This window comes from Protobothrops mucrosquamatus, unplaced genomic scaffold (assembly GCF_001527695.2).
Source record: "Protobothrops mucrosquamatus isolate PMUCROS unplaced genomic scaffold, P.Mucros_1.0 scaffold78, whole genome shotgun sequence".
NCBI classification, from domain to species: Eukaryota; Metazoa; Chordata; class Lepidosauria; order Squamata; family Viperidae; genus Protobothrops; species Protobothrops mucrosquamatus.
In genome coordinates, this window is record NW_015386455.1 from 2048086 (window position 1) to 2071526 (window position 23441).

The window sequence follows — 23441 nt, forward strand, 5'->3', positions numbered from 1 at the left end:
TCCCCACTGGGGCTGTTGCTGCTGGCCCCACCCCGGTTGTTGGTCCCATGGCTGCTGGGCTCCCTGCTGTTGATATGGTGCCCCCAGTTGCAGTTGGCCCCTTCCTGCCTGCCAATCCCATGGTTGGTGGGCTCTTTGTTGCTGGGCAGTGGAGGCTGGTAGTGCCCCCTGCTGCTGCAGGCCTCCCAATGGTGACTGTACAAGTGGGGTTTGTAGTGGTGTATTCTGCTGTTGTAGGCCCCTCAATGATTGCTGGACATGCTGGGCCTCCCCCATCTGCAAGCTGACCGGGTGTAGTTCTGGCAGTTGCATCATTTCAAGCTGCCGTAAGGTTTCTATTAGCTGTGGTGAGCTCAGTTGCTGAAAAGGCCTCAATTTGGAATTCTTTATGTCTTCAGGACTGTGACTCACCAGTTTTTCTGGCAATGCTGCATGGCTTCGTCCGGAGCCTTCACTTGGCTTATCACAGTCTGACGTCCCTCCCGTTATCTTTGGCCTCACTCCCAGCTGGGAAATCTGCCAGATTCCTTTCTCCCCCGGCTTGCTGGCTGTCGCTTCTCCCCCCGGGGAAGCTGCTGCTGCTAGGAGGAAGCTGATGTCAGACAATTCCTTCTCCTTCATTTCGAATGTTCCCCAAATCTTTACCAGTACCTCTCAAACTTTGAGGCAGTGGATGGGGTTTGGGACCCCATATTGTTTTAGAATGAGATGAGATCTAAGCATAATGTCATGTGTCTGAGTAACGAAACACTTAAAAGGACTTTCAGGAATTTTTTCTCCTAAAAGCATTTATTAAGATTACAATACGTCAGCACAGCATGGTGGAATGCTTAGATCTGCTTCTCTTCCATTACACATAACATTCCAAACATTTTCCACTCCCTTATTGTAGGGTCATGGTTCACATCTTCCAATCAACTTGGAAGATGTGATTTACTTCCGGTTTCTTTCTCCCGGGCTATCCTTATGCTCCTCCCTCTTTCCTGGTTGCTGGTTTAACTATATAAATACCCGACAGTTCTGCACATTGTCAAAGCAAGAATATACAGTATTTGCAGCATTGACAACCTCCTCTTTTGTTAGATCTATTTCTTTTGAACAATTTATATCCTTCTAGCAGTACATTCTAATCATGTGTTCCATCTCTTCAACTTTCAATAATGGCAACAATATTGTACCTGCCCTCTTGTACTAAGACTTCAAAAGTTCACCTTGTTTATTCCTCATACTTTGAGCATTAGTATATAAGCAGCTCATTCCTTTTTGACTGAACTTGCATTTGCTTCCCTTATCTCTTGTTTTATGCCTGAGTTCCCCTTTCTTCTCATCACTCCCTTCTTCATTGTCTGATTGACTGACTTGGAGTTTACACTTGGGGTTAGGCCCTAAAGATGATCTCCCTTTCCTTCCAATTTTAGTTTAAAGGTCTTCGGATAAGCCAAGTCAATTGTTTTCTAAACATTCTTTCCAGTTCTTGTGAGCTCTTCCCTTTTTTTAAATAAGATTTTTATTGATTTTTGATGCATTCAATAGTACTTGTTCAACAAACGTGTTGTCTAAGTTTTATATTCACTAATAAAGACTTAATTCCTAATCCTTTATTCTTTTCTCTAGCCATTGATAAAATAAGTCCCAAGTTTGATAATATTCTGAAAGAAGAAAAAGAAAGTTGGAGTTTCAGTCAGAAAGGTAGAGACGTGTAAGATCATAAAAAAATTAATAAAGAAGTAGACTACCATAAGGAAGTAAAAAGGTTATAACACGTTTATATTAAGAACGGTGACAATAATGTACATTTTAGTTTATATACGAAACAAATGGTCAGAAAAGACCGTAATATGGATTATTTTTAAATTTCAGATTTAAAATCTACATATTTTCCCAACATCTTTTCTAGCCACGTATGCATTTTTTCCCCAATAACTCTTTGCTTTGGCACATGTCCACCAAACATGGTAATAAGTACCTGACTTGTGTTTACATTTCCAACATCTATCTGACATGTTTTTAAACATTTTTGCTATTTTGTCAGCCCTTCCTGTAAGTAATGTAAACCATGGTCTAGGAATCCAAAGTTCTCTCAATGGCACCATCCCTTGAGCCGTGATTTACTTTTAGAATCCTCTGTTCCCTCATTGGATGTTGACTTTCTTTCAGAAATGCAGAAGAACACCACCTGTGCTCCTATCACTTTGGCTTTCCAGCCTAACTGCTCATAGTCCCTTGATATTGTTTTCAGGTTTTTGTTGTATCATTCTTCCCAAATGAAAGAAGAAAAGGATAATAATCAGTGAGCTTGATTATTTTGGTAAGCTTGTCACATATTTGATCTTTGAACCTGGAGACAACATACTATCCTTTATAGTTAATCTCTTCTACAAATTACCCATTCTGTTCCTTTAAGAAGTGAGTCTCCTATCACCAACATATACCTTTTTTTTCATGGTCCTTTTTTCCCCTTTACTTCACGGTCTCATATGCTGTAAGAAATTTGTCAATCAGCTGATTGTAATTTGGTTCAGAAAATTTTCACTGATATCCCTGAATGCTTTCCAGATGATTTTCTCTGGCTCCACTAACAGATCTGTGAACTGCTGTATCTGATCAATGTACCAACAAAAATGCTTTCCTTAATTTTAGCATCAGTTATTCTTGGAAATATTTATCTCAAATAACAAAAACCTTCAGAAAATTTTTCATCAGTCTGATTTTTATGTATAAAAGAGACAAAAATATATTTGTCAGGTCAACAAGTGGTTCATGTGCCACATTTTTCCCTCTTGGAACCAAATTCTTTCAGAATTACCATTTCTTTTTAATGTAATGTGACTCTCTTGTACAGCTGCCCCATTTGTATACGAAACAAAGATACTTGGTATATCTGAGCTGCATTTCAAGCAGCACAGCCACTACTTTTAGATCACCACTGATATTCCAGTTGTACTGGATGTGCTTCAATAACAGTTCCATATTTTTCTATGCTTCTTTCATGTGCGCAGCATAGTGAAGGATATAAATGGCCATTGTGTAAGAAGATAGCCTTGAGGCTTAACACTGATGAATCAATAAACAGACACCACTCTAGTAGTCATGCTCACAATCCAAAGTTGGGAACAAACTGTCAATGTCAGTACAGAAAATGAGGCTGTCAACCTGTGCTAAAAATTTGTTAAATCATCTTGGTGGCTTTAAAATACATAAATTTTCTTACCTGTTGATATCAAACACCATCCTTGCAGTCTTGAACTCAGTAGTTCTGCTTTTGATTTTGACAAACCTAAGTCCCTGATCAGATCATTTAATTCTGACTGTGTTATGAGATGTGGCTCACCAGACATACACAATTCAAAATCTGGATCAGGGTCACTGTCCATGCCTGGCTGCTACAGTGCAGCATCTTTGTCTTTTTCATCTAAGTTCCATTTCTCTGGTGGCTTCGGTACTGAAATATTGCTGTCATGTGACACTGGTCTCATGGCTGAAGGCAGATTGGGATATTTAATTGATTTCATATTTTTAGCAGAGAAACCAGCAACATTAGTCAGACAGAAGTAGTTGTCACAGGATCATTCTGTTCTCACCATATGCTTGAAATAGCAAACAGCATTAACTTCTGAGTTCCCCTGAGCCAAGTTCTAAGATCAACAGCACATTTTGTACAACAAATGTAAGGAACCCAGGCTTTATCTTGGTCACTAATCTTACAACCAAAGTACAGTTCCTATGCTTTCTTAACAAGCGTAGTCAGGGTGCGTCTTTGAGGCTTAAGCTCATATTCACCACAAATATAGTGGAATATATCAAGGCTGTTCCGACATTGATGAGACATTTATGCTGTCATCTTATATCAAGTTTGTAATTGGTTTACTTGTTATGTAAATTACATGTTATGCCTTGAAACAATTACATCAAAATTCATGGAAATTGATACCAACAAAATGAATAGCATCTGTGCATGCGAGTTGCTTTAATAGACTTTCCAGGCAGCATCCATCCAGCCTAAGCATGCCTAGGCAGGTGCAAACTGTACCAGTTTCACAGATATTGTGCAATATGCCCTGAGTACATGCCTGGACATGCATGAGCTACACAAAGCATCTTATAATGCAAGTGGAAATTAGTTAACTTAAAATATACATAAGAAATTGCAAAAACAGAAGTTTTCTATAAAGCGGTACATGATAGATTAAGGTTTAACAGCCAAAATCTATAAGATACACCCAAAAGTCTTCAGGAAGCAAAATTTTGTTGTCCAGTGATACCAGTACAGATTTTTACAGTATCTACAGCTTAGAAACACCAGTCCTTCAAACAGTGTCTCCACACCACTTAATGTAATCACTGTTCTCAGCTTGCCTTCAGAAGTTGTGAGTGCTCCATCACTGGAGGCTTTTAAAAGAGATTGAACAGTCATTTTTATGAAATGGTGTAGGATCTCCTGCTTGAGCAGGGGGTTGGACTAGAAGACCTCTAAGATCCCTTCCAACTCTGTTGTTCTGTTAGTGTTGCTAAAAGTTGTTTAAAAAATCAGATACACATAAAAATCTTTAAATATTTGAAGTGAACCACTTAGATTAAAGATATCCTCTATACAGATATTATTATGAGTTGTATTATAAGTGCAAATTCAATGGTAATGGCTTTTTAGTACCTCATGAATTTTTGACCACAAAGGGTAGCAGGAGATAAAGGATATATTTACTGTCCCTTCTTCAACTGTCTGCTTTTTGTCTAAGAGATTGCTAATCTGAGGCTATTTCCTTCTACTTTTGTTTTCAGACTGGACAAACCAAGAGGTGGCAGAGTCTGATCATATCAGTCAAGGAAACAAGCCATAGGCAAGAGGGGGGCTAGGTGATCCAGGAGGCGGGAGAGGCTGACCACGCCAAGCACAGGGGTGAGCCAGCGACCAGAGGGGGGTGCCACATGTGCCAGGTAATGGCAGAGGCGAGCTGATCCAGGCGAGTTAGAGAGCCAGTGACTGGGGGGGGGGCAGATGTGCCACACAGCGGCAAAGGCAAACTGAGATGGGGTGAGAGGCACACGTGCAAGTAACCAGAGAGAGCTGATGGCCAGAGCAATAGACAGAATGACGGACATTGTGGCGCCGGAAGGTACACGGTTGCTGACTCACTTTCTTACAGGATTATTGCTAATTAAACATTAGGCTTCAACTATCTCTTTAAAATATTTCTTGTAAATAAATCTTCTTTCATTATAGTTATAAAACTAAGAATTGCTCAAGTTGGATTCCCTTTTTCCCCCATCCCCAGCATGTTGAAGAACCCTCTGTCACAGATTTCAAACATTAGACTTTAACATTATGGATGGTGAAGATGATGGTAGAGTCGCACTGCTGAAAAGAGCTACAAGAGCTGAAGGCTTAGTGGGTTCTCACCAAGACCTCTGATTACTCTAACTAATCTTTATCTTCAAAACAGCACAGTCCACATACAATCTATTCAAAGCAGTGAAAAAGAAGCATTTGTTATGAAAATATGCCTGGATAGTATAAACAGCTGCAGAGATCCAAGGAAATCAGCCAAGCCACATTAGGATTTAGGAATCTGAAAGAAGCGATTATAATGACATTACAAGGAAAAGCTCATTTATTATAGACTGGAGAAAAGTGAATATATTTCTCCAGAATCAATGCGCTATATTAAAGGGGTAGAAAATTACCATCAAATGATCCTTCAGTACCAGGTGGGCCAGGACTGCCTTTGGCTCCTCTCTCTCCCTCAGGCCCAGGAATGCCATCCATTCCCCGGTCACCAGGTACACCTGGAAAACCCACAAATTTATAGTTTAAACCTCAGCCACATAAGGATAACTCCAGTTTATCTGACATTAATACATTTTAACACTTTCTCAAACAACTGCGAAGACATATAACAACATTCAAAAGCTGTAAAAGCAGCACCTTTTATAAGGGTGGGATGTTGTGCATGACCTGGTGGCCCTCGAATTCCTTTATCCCCAGATTCACCCTATAGAAATACAAATTTAGTTAAGTCAATTTAGTACATACTTGAAAATCAAATAATTTCATTATGAATGAGAAAGTAAGGCATGAAGAACCTTCACTGCCATGGACCCAGTAATTTCCCTAAGACTGCATTTTGTTCTTATCAGTTACTGTAATATTTCTTTATTTTTTACTCTTCATAACTAAAATACCCCCTAATAAATGATCACTACTTATATTACAACAATACCATGATACATTACTTTACCAGTTTCTTATCTTCACCCATCATCACAATGACAACCGTTCCCAACTCATTTTTGGCAGAATGGTTCATTGGCATGGCAATTTTGCCAATTCCTTCTTGCTTGGCCACTCCAACATTATCCAGGTTTTAGACTTACAAATCTTAGCTTATAAGTAGAGAAACAGCAGCTGCAATTGGCCATTATTTAAGTCATTCCATGTCCTTTCCTTAATAATAAATATGTAATTTTTGCAAGCAAGGCCATAAAGGAGGAAATAGAAAGCACAATCAAATTAAGCAAAAATGCTTGAAGAAAGGCTAAAAATGGCAGTGAGAAAAAACACAGGGGCACACATAATATTAAGAAAATAATACTTTATTTATTTATTAAACTTATTGGCCACCCATCTTACCATTGGGTAACTCCTACACCAAATATTCTGGCATACTCATGTGTATATTTAATGAGCCTTCATACCCAACACACTTATTCAGGGTCTGTTCAGACTTGTTTCAAGCACGGACAACCAGGACATTTGGCATTTTGCCATATCTTATGCTGTTCAATTGATTTGACCTTGAATAATAATTGCTTTGTAACTCTCAGCAGACAATCATTCACATGCCCGGCTGAAGGCCACTATTGCCAGTAAGAGCAAAGAAAAGTAGCAGAGATGTGGATAATCCTTTCTTGTATGTGTGAAAGAGGACAATGGCTGGCATATTACAAGGAAGGAAACATGGAGTGGGGCAACCACCCAAGGGGAAATTATAAAATGGCAAGCTTAGATTTTGTGCAAATGATGCTTGGGGTGATATTAAAAAAACAACTTCAACTTGAAATGGATCAGTCTGTATAAATAATTTATCTCAGTCAGTAAGGTTTCTGTATATGGAAACCAAATAATTGTATTGTTTTTTATATATTTTTGTAACCTGCCTATAATGATTTGTAGTTAATTGATGGTTTAACTACAGTGTTGAACAAATGAATAATTACCTTCACTCCTTTCTGGCCAGGAATGCCCTGGATTCCATAATTTCCTGGCATACCCTGAAACAAACATTGAAAAGAATGGCAAGATTTCTTTTCACTGAATTCCACATGCCTGCTTCATCAGCTCCTTAATCTGCATTACAGCAATGAGAGTGCTCAGAGCCAAAACTGAGTAGGGCCAGGTAGGTGGGCTTGGTGAGATGAAGACATAGTTGGTCCAGGGAAGTATACTACCCCTATCCCTACTTTAAAATAACTGATGAAATTGAAAAGTAAGCTCAACATTCTTTTGTTCTTCATTCTTTTGTTGGGTAAGACTTACTATTTTTTAAAACCTCTAATCTCAATTTACTATGTGATCCCTCCTCCCTCTATTTGTTAGCTGCTTTTGTTGTCTTTTTTGAATATGCCTCCTCTGATACTAGTCTTTTTACTGATCTTATTTGCTACTCATTTGGGGCTGATCTTCCTTTTTTCCATCAGTTCTCTTTGTAAAAGGCATTTCTCAGTTCAGGGTGACTATAAGGAGAAAGAGGTGATTTTCCTTTTAAAATGTCCTTAGGTCAGTGGTGGCGAACCTATGGCACACGTGCCAGAGGGGGCACTCAGAGCCCTCTCTGTGGGTATGCACGCCTCGCTCTTTGCCTAAGTTTTCACAGGATTGCTCTTAAGAAGAGCGAGGTGTGCTCATTCTGGAGGCTAGTTTTTGCTAGGAAGGGGCTTGAGAAATGGCTTTTTCCTGTGAAAACTTAGCCAAAGAGCTTGCAGTCTTTGCTAGATCTCCGTTGAGATAAAGTCTTTTAGCTCCTATAGAGTGCTTCCAAACACAGCCAATCCCTGCATTTGGAAGTGCTCCATAGGTGCCAAAACATTTTTTATCCCAATGAAGATCTGGCAGAAGGCTCTGTTTCTCAAACACCCCATTCCAGGCATACAGAACTTGCAGTATGCCTGGAATGGGGCGCTTGAGAAACTGAGCCTTCTGCCAGATCTCCATTGGGATAAAAAAATGGGGCGCTTGAGAAACAGAGCCTTGTTTCCACACCTATGGAGTGCTTCCAAACGCAGGAACTATGTTTGGAAGTGCTCTATAGGAGCTAAAAGACTGCAAACTCTGTATGCCTGGAATGGGGCGCTTGAGAAACAGAGCGCTCATTCTGTGCAGTCACATAGGGTGCTTCAAAAAGCAGGAAATCCCTGCGTTTTGAATAGCCCCACCAGAGCACAAACACTCCACAATCCACAATGCCAAACCCTACCACCCACCACACCCAGGGCATCCACAATGCCAAATCCTAACCCCCACCCCAGGGCAACCACATTCCTTCACTAACCTCCTTTCCAACTTCGTTCTCCGTGTGCATGGCAACAAAAGAAGTTTGTGGGACTAAAAAAAGAGATCAATCTGAACTTCCAACTTCTCGTGAAAAAAAAAAAGATCTCGCAAAGTTGGGAAGTCTGGTTGAACTTTTTTTTTAACCGATAGTCCCACAAGAAGAGAAGAACAGCGGTGGCGGAGAACAGAGCTGGAAAGGAGGTTAATGAAGGGAGGCTTTGGGGAAGTGAGGGGAGATGGGGAAGGGTCTGCTTTGGCCTCTGCTGTCTCACTCCACCAGCATCAGAGCTCGGAGGCTTGTTTTCGCCAGGAAAAAGCCATTTCCCAAGCTCCTTCCTGGCGAAAACAGAGCCAAAGCGCACCTTGCTCTTATTGAGAGCAATCTTGCGAAAACAAGGATGACAAAGGACAGCACAGTTAGTTCTGAAAATGAAATCCTTAAAGTGTGGAATTCTCTGTCAAATAATTTTAAATCAATGAAAGCACTTGGGATTGCTTTCCTTACTTTGTTTGGATCATCTTGTGCTTGTGAGCAGCTGTTTTCAGCTTTGAATTATATAAAATCTGACACCAGAAACAGACTAACAGATGAGCTGAGTACTGCATGTGTTGCTCTCAAACTTACAAAGTATGAGCCAAGGTTAGACAAATTATCAGTGTGTATACAACAGCAAAAATCACATTAATTTTTCAAAAGCATGCCAAATGCAAACTTTTATCTTTCAATAAAAAGTTGTTTGTATCATTGAAACCTTTGTTATTGTTTTTTTCTTTTAAGACAAAAGATGTTAATGTATGAGTTGTTTTTTCTAAACTAAAACCTCAGTATTCAGGTTAAATTGCCGTGTTGGCACTTTACGATAAATAAGTGGGTTTTGGGTTGCAGTTTGGGTACTCGGTCTCTAAAAGGTTCACCATCACTGCCTTAGGTTATCTTTCTTTCTAAAAAGCAACCTGATTCTGGGACTTCATACTTACCAGATCCCCTTCAGCTCCTTTTAGACCATTGATTCCTGGCAAACCCTATAAACATTAACAAACAGAATGTTATGAAATATTTATTATCAATTCCTTTAAAATAGGTTTTATTGAAATTAAACTTTATGAAGAATAAGATTTAAAAGGCCCAATTTCATATATAATATGAAGAAAGAAATGTAACTTTCCAATACTTTTTGCCTATCATCTGAATGCCTACCTGTGTGGGCTACATTACATGTGAATAGACTATACTCACCAAAACCTGGCCCATCACTATCAGGTAAAATATTGGAAATTCATTGGGCGCTTTGACAGAATTTTTGTACATATATCTTATGCATATTTATGCCCACATGTGTATACCCAGAAAATGGGAATTTCTGGGTATACAGTACTGAAGATCTAATTTCACTCAACTGTGAATTAAGCTAAATTATCCCAACTAGATTTTAAAAGAAAAGAACATTAAATAGGATGGTTATATCAATCATATCTGCTTATTTTATTCTAACTACATTATGAGGGATACTGGGATATATTTCAAATATCTATGAGCCCCCAAAAGTTAAAAGTGACCATCAGTCTGATATTTTTGATGACTATGGCAATGAACAAAGGAGACTGGAATGACAGATGCCTTAGTTTTTAGTGTGAACTGGCCATTCCACCTTTTACTGCCAAACATCTGGCACTGACTATAGAGTTTACACTCACAAATAAATAAACAAAACCAGAAGACACAATGGCAAGCCATTGTATGGTTTCCAAGAAAACCTCACAGATATTTCCATTTAGTCACAAAGAGTCCAAGAAAGACTATCTTGATTCTTCAGACCACTGTCTGCTCAACTTCCCAGCATCCAGCTCCCTCACTTTCATCTACCAGAGGTTTAAACACTCACTAAAATACTGTACATCTTGACTAAGTTTCACATGATGAAGACTACAGTATGCCTCCAACAAAGGTCTGGGCTACAAATGCTTCCTTTACACAGGAAATTAAGTGGTTTGAATGAGACACAGTACTAGAAAAGTAGAAATAGTCAAAGCTCCTTATCAATTTCACTTGAGGATATTCCTTTCTGACAATAAATATGATTCTTGGAACTCTCAGAACAGACTCTCAGAACATGTACAAAACAGCAAGAAAACCCACCCAAAATATGAATAGGGTAAATGGTCCTTACTTAGTGCCTGCTTCAGACTGCAACTCTCTGTAGTTATGATGATGCTGAGAAAATAATTTTGTGACCAATGCCCAGATGGCATCACTCTTTCTCTCTTTCCCTCCCTCCCTCCCTCCCTCCCTCCCTCCTCCCTCTCTCTCTCTCTCTCTCTCTCATCCTGTGTTTGGCACTACAATCAGTTAGTAGGCACTGTCCAATGTAAAACCATAAGCACAGACACAGTGACTATTTCACTTAACAACTGAGTTGCCAGTCACAATTGTGGTAGTTAAAAAAGGACCACCTGTACCAGAAACACCATTGAAAACTGTTTCATTTTCTTAGTATAGAAGGAAATAATTAGGCAAAACATAATTAATGTTTGGTTTTGTTATATGCTTACTCTTTGTCCTGGAAAGCCAGTTATTCCTTCTTCTCCCTTTTCTGCTCTTTGTGCAGGAAAACCCTGTGGGAATATTTTTTTTTTGCACAATTGAAGCATAATAATATGTAATTTAGGACACAATAACATACAACTTCGTGGAGAGGATCATTATAATAATACAGAGGGTATAGTCATGAACTAGTAGTAATAGTCATTTTGCAGGACAGCCATAAATATCTCTAAGCATTTCCCAAAGATGCTTTTTTTCCCCAAAAGACATTTTGACTTTCTTTCTTTTTTCCTCTGAAAACATTTTGCTTCTCATCCAAGAAGCTCCTTCAGTTCTAACTTTCTAAGCATGAGTTTGCCCATATCATATGCATCTATAATGCAGGTGCACTGCTTCTACAAAGGTCTCATCAAGTGGCAGCATATAGACAACCTCAGAAGCTAAGAAGGAACAGCCCTGACTATTATTTGGACAAGGAACCACCCAGAGCTGTAGGCTTGATGGGGCTGTTGAAAAACACCCAGAAGAAGTTAATGGCAAATGATTCTGTAATATTGTCAAGGCAACTGAATAGATGCAATTAATAAAATGCCAGTTTGAACTGAGGGACTCTCATTTTATATAGAGTCAAGTTTATGATTCACTCAAGTATATGAAGGGAATAAGCTGTATTTTTTTTCTAAGTTCAGCTTGGTATAGATCAGTGGTTCTCAACCTTTTTAATGCCGCGACCCCAACCGGTCGTATGTCGAGGACTAAACCGGTCGTAAGTCAAGGACTAAACCGGTCGTAAGTCGAGGACTAAACCGGTCGTAAGTCGAGGACTTTCCCTGCCCGGGAGCGCCATGCGGGTGTGGTTCCGCCCCCTGCACCGGCCGAGGCATAGCTGGCAAGCGGCAGAGATGGAGCAGGCCGACCACCAGCTGGCCCAGCCCAAGGGAGGTAAGGCACCCGCCGGAAAAGGGGAAAAAAATGGCGGACAAAAAAAATGGCGGACAAAAAAATGGCGGACAGCCTTGCTTGGCGACCCCTGTGAAATGGTCGATCGACCCCAAATGGGGTCCCGACCCACAGGTTGAGAACCACTGGTATAGATAAAACAAAGGTGCAGACTTTCCATCAGTTTAAGGGGTGCACATATTTGTGCTATCCTCCATAAATGGGCAATGACAAGATTCCAAAGTATTATGAGATGATTTTTATGTTTTCATGCATTTATGATGCTTTAACTTTTTAATACATGTAAACTTCACATCAAATTGAATGAATACACTCAAAGCTGCTATAGTTTACTTTTCCCCAACTTACAGATGCTCCCTCTTACAGCAGCAGGAAAAAGACACAGCAGTTTATTTGATTTCTAGTAGGTAGTGCTTTAACAGCCTGGACAGATATTTTCAAAGATAATTATCCAATTCCAGATATAATTGCAGGAAAAAGAACAGAAGACACTAAGGAGGGAGAAGAAAAATAGTACAGAGGGCCGTGGAGGCTTCTACACATCACCACTTTTTGGAACAAACAAGTCAAGAAAGGGGGGTATTTGGTATTCCAAAAATGGACAAAATTTTGTTGTTTAATAGAGGGACCATCAATACTGTAGTCACTTCTCTTAAAGAAAAAAGATGTCTCCTGATTTCTTTGGGGAAAAGGTTGGAGGAGAAGGGATGGGAAGGGTGGGGGGAAAGTGGAAGAAAGAGAGAGAGGAGGGGAAAAGGGGTGGGAAAGGCAAGAGAGAAAGCAAAACAAGGGAGGAGAAGATGGTGAAGGACAGATAGGAAATAAAATAGTCAGTGGGGTAGAGAAAAGGGAAGCTAACTTAAGGGCTATCCGGCTGCAAGTACAACAAGAGAATCCAATGTGTCCATCTTCGGCTTAGTTATGGAGAGGCAAAAGGAACACACTTTACGCTTTACATGCAAGAATCTGCTTGGAACATATGTGTTTGTCCTTCACAATTAGTTTTGTCCTAAGAAATGCAAATCAGAAGAATTTACAGTGAGATCAACCTTTCTGTATCTTTAGTAAAATAATTCCAGATCTCAGAAAATAAACAGATTTTATTTTCACTTCTGAGAAGCAACTCAAATAGATTTTTTAGCTCCTTTGATGCACTCTTCTGTGGTTAGTAGAATTAAATACAATAATACAAGAGTTTCAAATACAAGAGTTGCACAGTATATTTATGAACAATTCTCTGCCAGTCCCCAATTCTTCTATAATTTGTATTTGCTTGTCATTTCTGTTCGTAAAGGTTTCCTCTTTGTATGTTCACCTCATTTTACTGTTTTTTGATGACTACAGGTGCAGGATTAATAATAAAGTGTCTTGATTTTTAATTAATAAATTAATAATTAATTTAATTAATAATTAAAAACAAAGTAATTTTAAAATAATTTAAATATTTTTATTAAATCAAAATTATTATTAAATGTTATTTTTAAATATTATTTTATATTATAATTTTAAACATTATTTTGAATTATAAATTTAAATACAATTATTTCGTTAAAATATAATTTTAAATTATTATTATTATTATTATTAAATATGAAATATTAAGTTAAAATAAAAATAAAAAAGTAATTTTAAAATAAATAAAAATTAAAAATAAAATTTATTTATAAAAATAAGTTAAAAAATAAAAATAAAGATTAATAATAAAGTGTGTTGATTTTTCATATAACACTTTCTATTACAAGATGGAAGGGCTTTTTCTTCTTTATTCCGTCTTTCCTCAAAGACAGCACACCTCTAATTATATCATCATTCACCATCAATTATAATGTAATTGTTGCTGCACAATGGAGGATGCCATGGCTCTGAAGAGAGTATCAGAAGCCATGGTTTCTTAGAAAACTTTTTTTTTAAAAAAATTCACAATTAAATAAATTGATACTACAATATCATTTCATTTCAGTCATAACTAGTGGCCAGGACAGGTTTGTTAAAAACAGATCATGCCAAACCAATCTTATCTCATTCTTCGATAAAGTGACTAAACTAGTAGACCAGTGAAACGCAGTGGACGTAGTATACTTATATTTCAGTAAGGCATTTGATAAAGCAGACCACAACCTACTCCTTGGTAAGCTAGGAAATGGAATAGACAATATCACCACCAGATGGATCTGTAGCTGGCTGAAAAACCATACTCAATGAGTAGTCCTCAATGGCACTACATCCACATGGAGAGAAGTAAGCAGTAGGGTACCACAAGGTTCCATCTTAGGTCCAGTACTCTTCAATATCTTCATAAATGACTTAGATGAGGGAATTGAAGGGAAACTCATCAAATTTGCAGATGACACCAAACTGACAGGAGCAGCCAACACCTCAGAAGACAAACTCAGGGTCCAAAAAGATATTGACAAACTTGAACAATGGGCCCTATCCAACAGAATGAGTTTCAATGTGGAGAAAAGCAAAGTCTTACATTTAGGCAGGAAAAACCAAAGGTACAAATATAGACTGAGCGAGACCTGGCTTAAAAACAGTAACTGTGAGAGGAACCTTGGAATCCTAGTGGACGATCACTATGAGCCAGCAGTGTGCAACAGCAGCCCCAAAAGCTAATACAATCCTGGATTGTATAAACAGAGGCATAGAATCAAGATCACATGAAGTATTAGTACCGCTTTATAAAACCCTAGTAAGACCATACCTGAAATACTGCAGCCAATTTTGGTCACCATATCACAAAAAAGATGTTGAGAGTTTGGAAAAAGTTCAGAGAAGAGCAACTAAGATGATCAAAGACCTGGAGACTAAAACATATGAAGAACAGCTACAGGACTTGGGTTTGGCTAGTCTAGAGAAAAGAAGAAATAGGGGAGACATGATAGCAGTGTTCCAGTACTTGAGGGGCTGCCACAAGGCAGAGGGGCCAGGTTGTTCACCAAAGCACCAGAGGGAAGGACGAGATAGAATGGTTGGAAACTGATCAAAGAGAGAAGCAACCTGGAACTAAGGAGAAACTTCCTGACAGTGAGGACAATCAACCAGTGGAACAACTTACCCCCAGAATCGTGGGTGCTCAATCACTGGAGATTTTTAAGAAGAGACTAGACATTCACCTGTCTTAAACGGTATAGGTTGTCCTGCTTGATCAGGGGGCTGGACTAGAAGATCTCCAAGGTCCCTTCCAATTCAGTTCAATTCAATTCAACTCAACTCTATTCATTATTTTTTAAAAAATCACCGCAAATGTAACATAGCTTGAGTGTACAATACAGAAACTGTTAGATTGTAATAGGTTGACAGTGAAATTATTTCACTGTTCCATGAAACTTTACAAAGAAATGGTGATAATTTCACAGAAAGAATCTTTTATTTAAAACAATATTTTTAGGTTAGACTGTACCATTTCCTTAATGATTCTGCCCTATTTTATGCTGAATTAATTGCAATATCTATAAAGGAATACATCTTTACCCATTCAGGTCCATTCTGAATTTGCAATAGATTCTTTGCAATGTCTACTCCAAAAGAAGGCATGCTGATGTCAACAGGTGCTAATATGCTATGGACATCACTCCCATCACCTGCCATTATCTCCCTTAAGTAAATCTGAGAGGTTGTCCCACACTGTGAGTGGACATATTCCCTGTTACCCCAGAGGGAAGAGTTAGAATGAATGGGTTAAAATTATAAGGAAAGAATTTCAGGCTAGACATCCAGGAGAACTTCCTGCCTGAAGTGGAACAGGCTGTTTTATTTCAAACTCAGTAGCCTGCCTTCAGACAGAGACTGGATGACCATCTGTGAACGATACTCCAGTGGATCCTGTACTAAGCAGGCTGTATTGATCTACGGTTCCTTCCAATTTTACAGTATGATCCATTAAATATGAATTTGTCATTCTATTAAGAAAACACCAGTTCCCTACCACAATCAGTATTTATAAAATTGCTGCTGAACCTCACTGAAGTGTGCAAAGAAAATAATGTGGTAAAAATAATGGTGATGTGTTTAAAAATCTGCTCACATATCCTGAAAAGGTAGAGGTCTAGAACAAGTACCAGACAGCAACCTCACCCAATTTATTTGCTTGTAAGTAGATGAACAGTTTGGGCCTGCACAAATTCATATGACCACTAGAGGGTGATGATTATCTGTATTACTTTACTACCAACTACCGGTAGTAATTATCGAAATCTGTGCATCTGTGTTTTTTGTCTATTATCTCTTCCATAAAGCCATTTTGTAGCACCATCCAGGACATGCTCTCCAATTTCAAAAAGTTTGCATCCAGTATGCTTTATTTGGGAAGACTGATTTCTGTACAGATGGTATGCATCTTTAAATATGCTAAAAAAAATCATGGAATGGGAGTTTTTACTGGCAAATAATAAAAAAGAGAGTTATATAGGTTATGAATTATAAATAGTCTAAATTTTGAAATAAAACATTTAATATGGTTAAATGTTTGTTAAATATGTTAAATTCTGAAAGAAAAATATTGAATTCAAATGACTAGTTTTAATGTTATAGCTAAAATATTACATTATCATATTATCACCCAAGAACTATTATTACTGAAATAATAATGAATCCATATATTATTCTTTTCTACAGAAATAGTGCAGGTGTTTCTCATCACAGAAATAACTGTGGTTCTTGTGGACTTACTGGAAATCCAGGTTCTCCCATCATTCCTTTTTCTCCTTTCATACCCTAATAATATAAAACAACAATAATATTAAATAAGTAGGTATATATCTCTTATTCTCTGCTAAATTTAGAGCAGGTAGAATACTTCCATTTCAATTATCTGTATGACAATTTTTGGTGATAAATCAAAATTCATCAGAAGGGCTGAAAAAAAGAAACTTGAGGGAATGACAGGCTTAGCTTGAATTCTATTTTCTCTAAAATAGAACCCAGCTCTTAAACTGACATAATACTTTATTTGCAAATATAGTCTCTTGTGAGTAAAAAATTACTTCCCATACATTTTACTTTCTATCCATGTTGTGACAGAAGAATCACACCCTAAGAGGTAAGCACAAAATGAAAGGCAAAAATTACCATACTTAGAAATAAAATAACATCATTCAAAATGTTCCTTTGAAACCATAAGAATGTTTCACCTGTACGACATAGGGATCTGTTTCATCACATGATATAAAGTCATTCTAAGGGGCAGTTTTCACAGGAGTATGTTTCCAACTTGAGATACAGGTAAATTTCCTGTAGAGTAAGGCCAACACTTGAATAACAGCAAGGTTTAACTGAATATTTTATTTATTTTAATTAAATAACTTTTTTTCTAAATTTATGTTAAATTTTAAAAAAAGTTCTTGGATTTTTTTGCCCCATAGAGATGGTTGATTTATTTATTCCTATGACATTTAAATCAACTTTAGTCTTGAGTGGTATGACCTTTCCTAGTAAAAATTAATATGATGGCCTATGATTGGTAGGAGTTAACACTGCACTGTTTGTTAAAGTGCTGGTGTTTGCTTTTTTGATTTTGTTTTTTTGTAGCTAGCATGATTTAAGTGAAAATGCAGTCCAAACTCAGAGATGCCCAGGAAAATCAACAAATCTAGGGTTGGCTGACCCTAGATATCTACTGACAGAAATTTGCAGGAAAAATAACCCAGTTGGCAATGATATATTAACAAAGGAACAGAAAATAGCTAAAGGAAGGAAGAATTAGGTTACATTTGAAGCTCTACCAGATGAAGAATACAACTTAACATCATTAAGTTAGACTAGGCTGATGATAGTCCATTGGAAACTAACATTTCAAACCCTTGCCCCCTTGAGTGAGGCTCAACAAACAATACTGACAATATCCTAGCCATTTTTCTTATTTAGAATTGACACAAACAGCAAAGGTAGATGTCTACCTCATCTAAAATAAATCACTCGTATGCACTGTTTCCTAGAATGTTGAGCTATTCGTACCGAAACACAATGTATATCTGAATGAATGCACATAGATGTGATGGATTGTTCTCAAGAACTCAAAAATCTGCATTTTCAGTTCTGAGTGATGAATTGGGAGTAAAAAAGGCATTAAATCTATCTTAGGGCAACTGTAAACTCAGAATTTATATGGAAAACAAAGAAGAACAAGAAGGTGATTAGGAAAAAAACAATAGCTATTAATAAAACAGCAAGTCAAAAGAAGAAATTTGGGAGGAACCTACAAACATTTAAGTTAGATTCTGTGAGATGTGGAGATGATTTAAAATTCACCAAGGTTGCAATATAGGAAGGAATCAGCAGCATCACTGGGCCATAACACTGTTTCACTGATCTGATTCAAGAAGGTGAGCCTTAAGTTCTCCTGTAGGGGTTATATAGGTAGTCCTCGACTTGCGACCACAATTGAGCACAAAATTTCTGTTGCTAAATGAGACATTTGTTAAATGGGTTTTGCTCCATTTTGCTACTTTTCTTGCCACAGTTGTTAAATGAGTCACTGCAGTTGTTAAATTAGTAACACATTTGTTAAGTGAATCTGGCTTCCCCATTGTCTTTGTTTGTCAGGAGGTTGCAAAAGGGGATCACATGACCCCCAGCACACTGCAACCGTCAAAAATATGAGTCAGTTGTCAAGTGTCCAAAATTTGATCACATGACCATGGGGAGACCACAAGTGCAAAAAATACTCATAAGTCACTTTTTTCACAGCCATTGTAATTTTGAATGGTCATTAAACAAACTGTTGTTAAGTCGAGGACTACCTGTACTGTTATCTCCCAATGTTGCCATAGACTGAAAAGACATTGGGGGGGGGGTTCAGTGCAAAGTTATCCATGGTTGGGGGGAGAAGGATGGGCAAAAGCTCCTATAAGGGCTAAAAATGTGCAAAAATGTAAAAAAACCTTTTACTGTCTTATATCTTACTTATGACTATGACTTATATCTTACTGTCAAATATTGGAATACAAGCCAATAAAGGCAGAATTTGAGTCATTATATCAAATGACTCATTGATAATTTAAGACAACTCAAATTTGCTGTGGCTGCTTATAGTTGCAATATCTGCAATGTGCCATACAGACTTCTATGACTGTTTATTTTTGTATTTAAGTTATCTGTAATTTCAGAAATGATTCACACAGAAACACTGATCACCAGCTTCTCAGATATTCATATTTATTTCCACATGGGCTTAAGATGTTATTGTGAATATGAAAGTGGGTACAGATGGAAGACAAGGCCTCTCTCTTTAAGTTGCTATTGACCCCCAGAGAAAAAGAAAAGAAAATATTATTGGCACAGCTTGAGGGTAAAAAAGGTAGCAAAATGATGGTAAAAGGTGAGGATACAGAAAAGACTGCAGTAATCCAATATAGCAAAAGAGAGACAAGACCTATAGTGGGGAAGGCTAGATAGAGCAATTCTATTTTTCAAAGGAATGAATATTCTATAATTTTGAATAATATTTCAATTACCTTGTGTTCACTTAGAATTTCATCTATTGAACTGGTTAATTCTTTTGTTGATGGAAGCCCAGGTGGACCAGGAGGTCCAATTTCACCCTTCAGAAAAGCCACAAAGATAAGTATAAGAGGTAAAATGAAAATTTAAACAACATTGGATGTATATTCTTTGAACTCTGTGAAAGTGAAGAACATGGGAACCTGAAGAATCTGAAGATACAATGGATGGATTGAAGAACATAGGGATTTTAAAAAGACTGCATTTCTAGTACTGTAATCTGACCTCAAAAACAATTTGCACAGATTACACAAAGTTATGTCCACCATAGTAAATGCAAATTGATTAAGACCGTTTTACCTTTTCACCTTTCTTTCCATAAAAGCCAAGGCCTCTATTGCCCTGAAATGACAGTTAATGAACATTTAACTTATGCTTACATACTTTACCAAATGGCATACCAGAAACTACATGTTCCTCTGTAATATCAGGACTTTAATACTGTTTTACATCAAATAAAATAATTCTCTTAGACACTTAAGTCAATTATTACTTAGATCATATTCTTCAGATTTAATGTTTCCCATAATAACATATGTTAAATTCCTTTTCAAAAAATTAATAACAATGAAATATTCAATGTATCAGTAATACTAATTATAATACTTTAACACCATCAGACAACAATGTCTGATTATCCCAGGTGCTTGGGAAGGATTTGATATATGGATAAAAATGCCAAATACCATCTAAACATCTGGCTGTGTCACCAACCATAATGCTTTCAGCTTGATTTCTTCCTATAAATTCAAAGCTCCTATGTAGGCTACAAATACCTTCCTGTTGATGATAAATTTGTGCATACCAGTTTGTGCTCCTATGGATAGTCTTTCAGCCAAATGAATAGTTTGTAGCTATATAAAGTCAGTGAAGAAATGCATGACTGCCTCAGTTCTTGTAACTATAGGGCAAATGCAATTTGATGACAGTACAGGAATGAATGGGAATAATGACTTTTCTTCATTTACACTTCTGCCTGTTTATCTGAACCAGACCCAGAGATTCTATTTTCAGAGGAAAAGCATTATTAAAGCATTATTAAAGCATTATTAAAGAACTTCGTAGGAACCAGCACTAAAACTTGAAAAAAAAAATGCTCAAACTGATTTCATGTAAATGTTTATTCCACTGTGTCCAGTGGTGGGATTCAGCCAGTTCGCACCACTTTGGCAGAACCGGTAGCTATTTTTTTTGTTGCCCAGGCCCAGAATGGACTTCTGGAAGCAGCATCCACAGAGAACCTGTTGTTCACATATTTGAATTCCACCACTGACTGTGTCCCAACAATTTACAGTATTACAATATCTCATGTTCCTCTTTCAAACAACAACAACAAAAACATTTTAGACATTTTGAATCACCTCAGAAAACATCAGAGTCTACAAATCTAAGGTGAGTCCTCAAATACTTACAATGGGTCCTGGCAGTCCTGGGGGTCCTGGAAGTCCCTAAAAAGAATGTTTCAGAAACCAAGTAATCTCTTAGAAGTGTTCAATTCATGTAAATACATGGGACAGCATTAGTTACTTCACACACTCCCTACTAAGTCTACTTAAAATATATACATTAAAAAAAAAGAAAATCCTAAAAACGTGTTATAAATATTTAATTTTTAGTAATTTATTTTACTTATTAAATTATAAGCTTGTTAAACTTTATTTAAATAGCAGGAAATTGGAAAATTTTAAAATGTGTGAAAATCCACATTTCATATATGTCATATACCCTCTTGGTTACTTGGAGCTGACATCTGCGAGGATGTGACCACTCCTCACAACATTGAAATAATGGAAACCCTCCCTTCAAACCGATGTTCCACTGCAATATTCCATTATGTAAATGATGCAGTTCTACCAGCCCAGACCCAGTTTGGCTTAAATAGTACAAGACTACATAGTCTCTTTTACAGTGGCAGTGCAGATTTAACTGAGTTAAATGGAGATGTTGGTGTGAATATGCTACTGTTATTGAAACAATCAGAATTTTTATTGTAAATGCTGATTATTTATGTTGCTTTAATCCTGCTTACAGATAGGGGTTATTTAAGGTGCTCAGAATTAGCAGTGATTGGAGTAGCATATAATCCTAGTAAAATAACACCACCATTCCCCACAAAAATACAAAAATAAAAAAGCAAATAGTAGAATACAGTGGGGAGGAAAAAGGGGGGAAAAGTGAAGGGTGAGAAGGGAAAAAAACCAGACTTCCTCTGTTGCAGTAGAAGGAAGCATTAACATTGAACCTCAATTTTTTACTTTTCCATAATATTATAAACTAGCCATTTCTATAACAACAAATGAATCTAATCAGTAAAACCCAAAATCCCCCCCTTTTTTTAATCATCAAGTTTTTGACACCTTGCTAAGCACTGGTACTACTCAAATATTGTCATGTCCTAAAAGTGGTACAATCTGTGAAAAAGTTTTTTTCAAGCCCTGCCCTTCGTCTGTCACCCGTAGAGACTTAATATATGACATTTCTCGTGTCTTTAACCCATAGTAGTAAAGTTCCAGTTAAGAAATAGAGACGTTAGTAATATTTATTAACGTAGACTCCCTTTACCCGTCAACTCTTTTTCTCTTTACACTTTATCAAAACCCAACATACCCTATACCCAATTCGTATAAGAGGATGAAAATTCTCTAGTTCCATTAGCATTAAATGGAAAAGAGAGCAAATGCTGCATTATTACAATTTCTTTCAAGAAATTCTATTATAAATGAGTTTTGATCAGTTAGCACCAAGATAACAGGTTAAGCACTTGCATTGACCTTCCACAAGATGCCATTTTATAAACTTATCTTTAGAGCATCAGGCCTGTTAAATACTTAAATCATCTCACAGTATCAGTGTTGTGTCCTGAGCCTGCAAGATGCAGGCTCGGGACGTTGCAAGAGTCCCGGGCATTTGCAGATGCTGCCCGGGACCAGACTGAGCGGCGCCAGCCTTGTGCGCATGCGCAAGGCAGGAAAAGCCCGCCTCATGATTGGTTGAACTTGCCCGGGGATCAGAGAGTATAAATAGAGGCCTGCGTGCCTCTGCTCTGGTTGTTCGTAGAGTGGAGCAAACAATAAAGACTTGTTGAAGATGAATCGTCTCAAGCGCCATTATTCCCAGGACTTAACACTGGCGACGAAGGTGGGATTCAGTCTCTACAGCTAAGAAAAGCTAGAAGACTCACCCAAAGAAGTCCGGGAAAGAAACGGCATGGAAGTCAGCGTTATCTTGCCAGTACGAAATCGCTGGAGGGTGCGTGCGACTGAAGAAGAAGAAACTTTACCATTGATCATGGCTAAAGTTGGGCATTTAGAAGAATTCGACGTCTCTCACCCCGAGAGGTGGGAATCTTACGTGGCAAGAGTCGAGACGTATTTTCGCATCAACCAAATTCGAGAGGAAGGCTTAAAGGCTGCCACATTGTTGTGCGTTTGTGGGCAAGACGCCTTTGAGATCGCCGAGAGTTTAATCTCCCCAGATTCGCTGGAAACGGTATCGTACTCCGACCTCAAGAAAACCTTAAAGGAACACTTCCAGCCCAAGCAATCAGTCATGGCTTGGAGGCACACATTTCAACAGAGAGATCAGCGAGTCGGAGAATCAGCAAAAGACTATGTTGCGGCCTTGAAAAGAGCAGCTAAACCGTGTGACTTCAAGGACTTAGAAGAAAGACTTCGCGATCGTTTTGTATGCGTGCTGAGAAACACAGAATTGCAGCAGAGACTGTTCACCAGGGAAGATGTTTCCTTCCAAGATGCTCTGCGAGAGGTTTCGGCTGAAGAAGCTGCCGGCGGGGCGGTCAAGAACATGCGGCCCAAGAGAAACGCTCCTGAGACCGCCACTATTCACAAGGAAGACGTGCGCGAGGAGTCGGACGAAGATCCTGAAGAAGAG

General features: G+C 37.9%; 1 protein-coding gene across 1 annotated transcript in view; it reads right to left on the reverse strand.

Annotated features, from left to right (window-relative positions):
- COL4A2 (collagen type IV alpha 2 chain) overlaps positions 1–23441 on the reverse strand; it is a 234063-nt gene that overhangs the window by 86757 nt on the left and 123865 nt on the right. Inside the window, exons 11-19 of the mRNA XM_029283411.1 lie at positions 20963–20998; positions 19851–19892; positions 19505–19591; positions 16722–16766; positions 11099–11161; positions 9527–9571; positions 7216–7269; positions 5924–5990; positions 5683–5784 (exon numbers count right to left, since the gene is read on the reverse strand). Of these exons, the coding sequence (XP_029139244.1) occupies positions 5683–5784; positions 5924–5990; positions 7216–7269; positions 9527–9571; positions 11099–11161; positions 16722–16766; positions 19505–19591; positions 19851–19892; positions 20963–20998 (541 nt within the window). The remainder of the gene's footprint in view (positions 1–5682; positions 5785–5923; positions 5991–7215; positions 7270–9526; positions 9572–11098; positions 11162–16721; positions 16767–19504; positions 19592–19850; positions 19893–20962; positions 20999–23441) is intronic.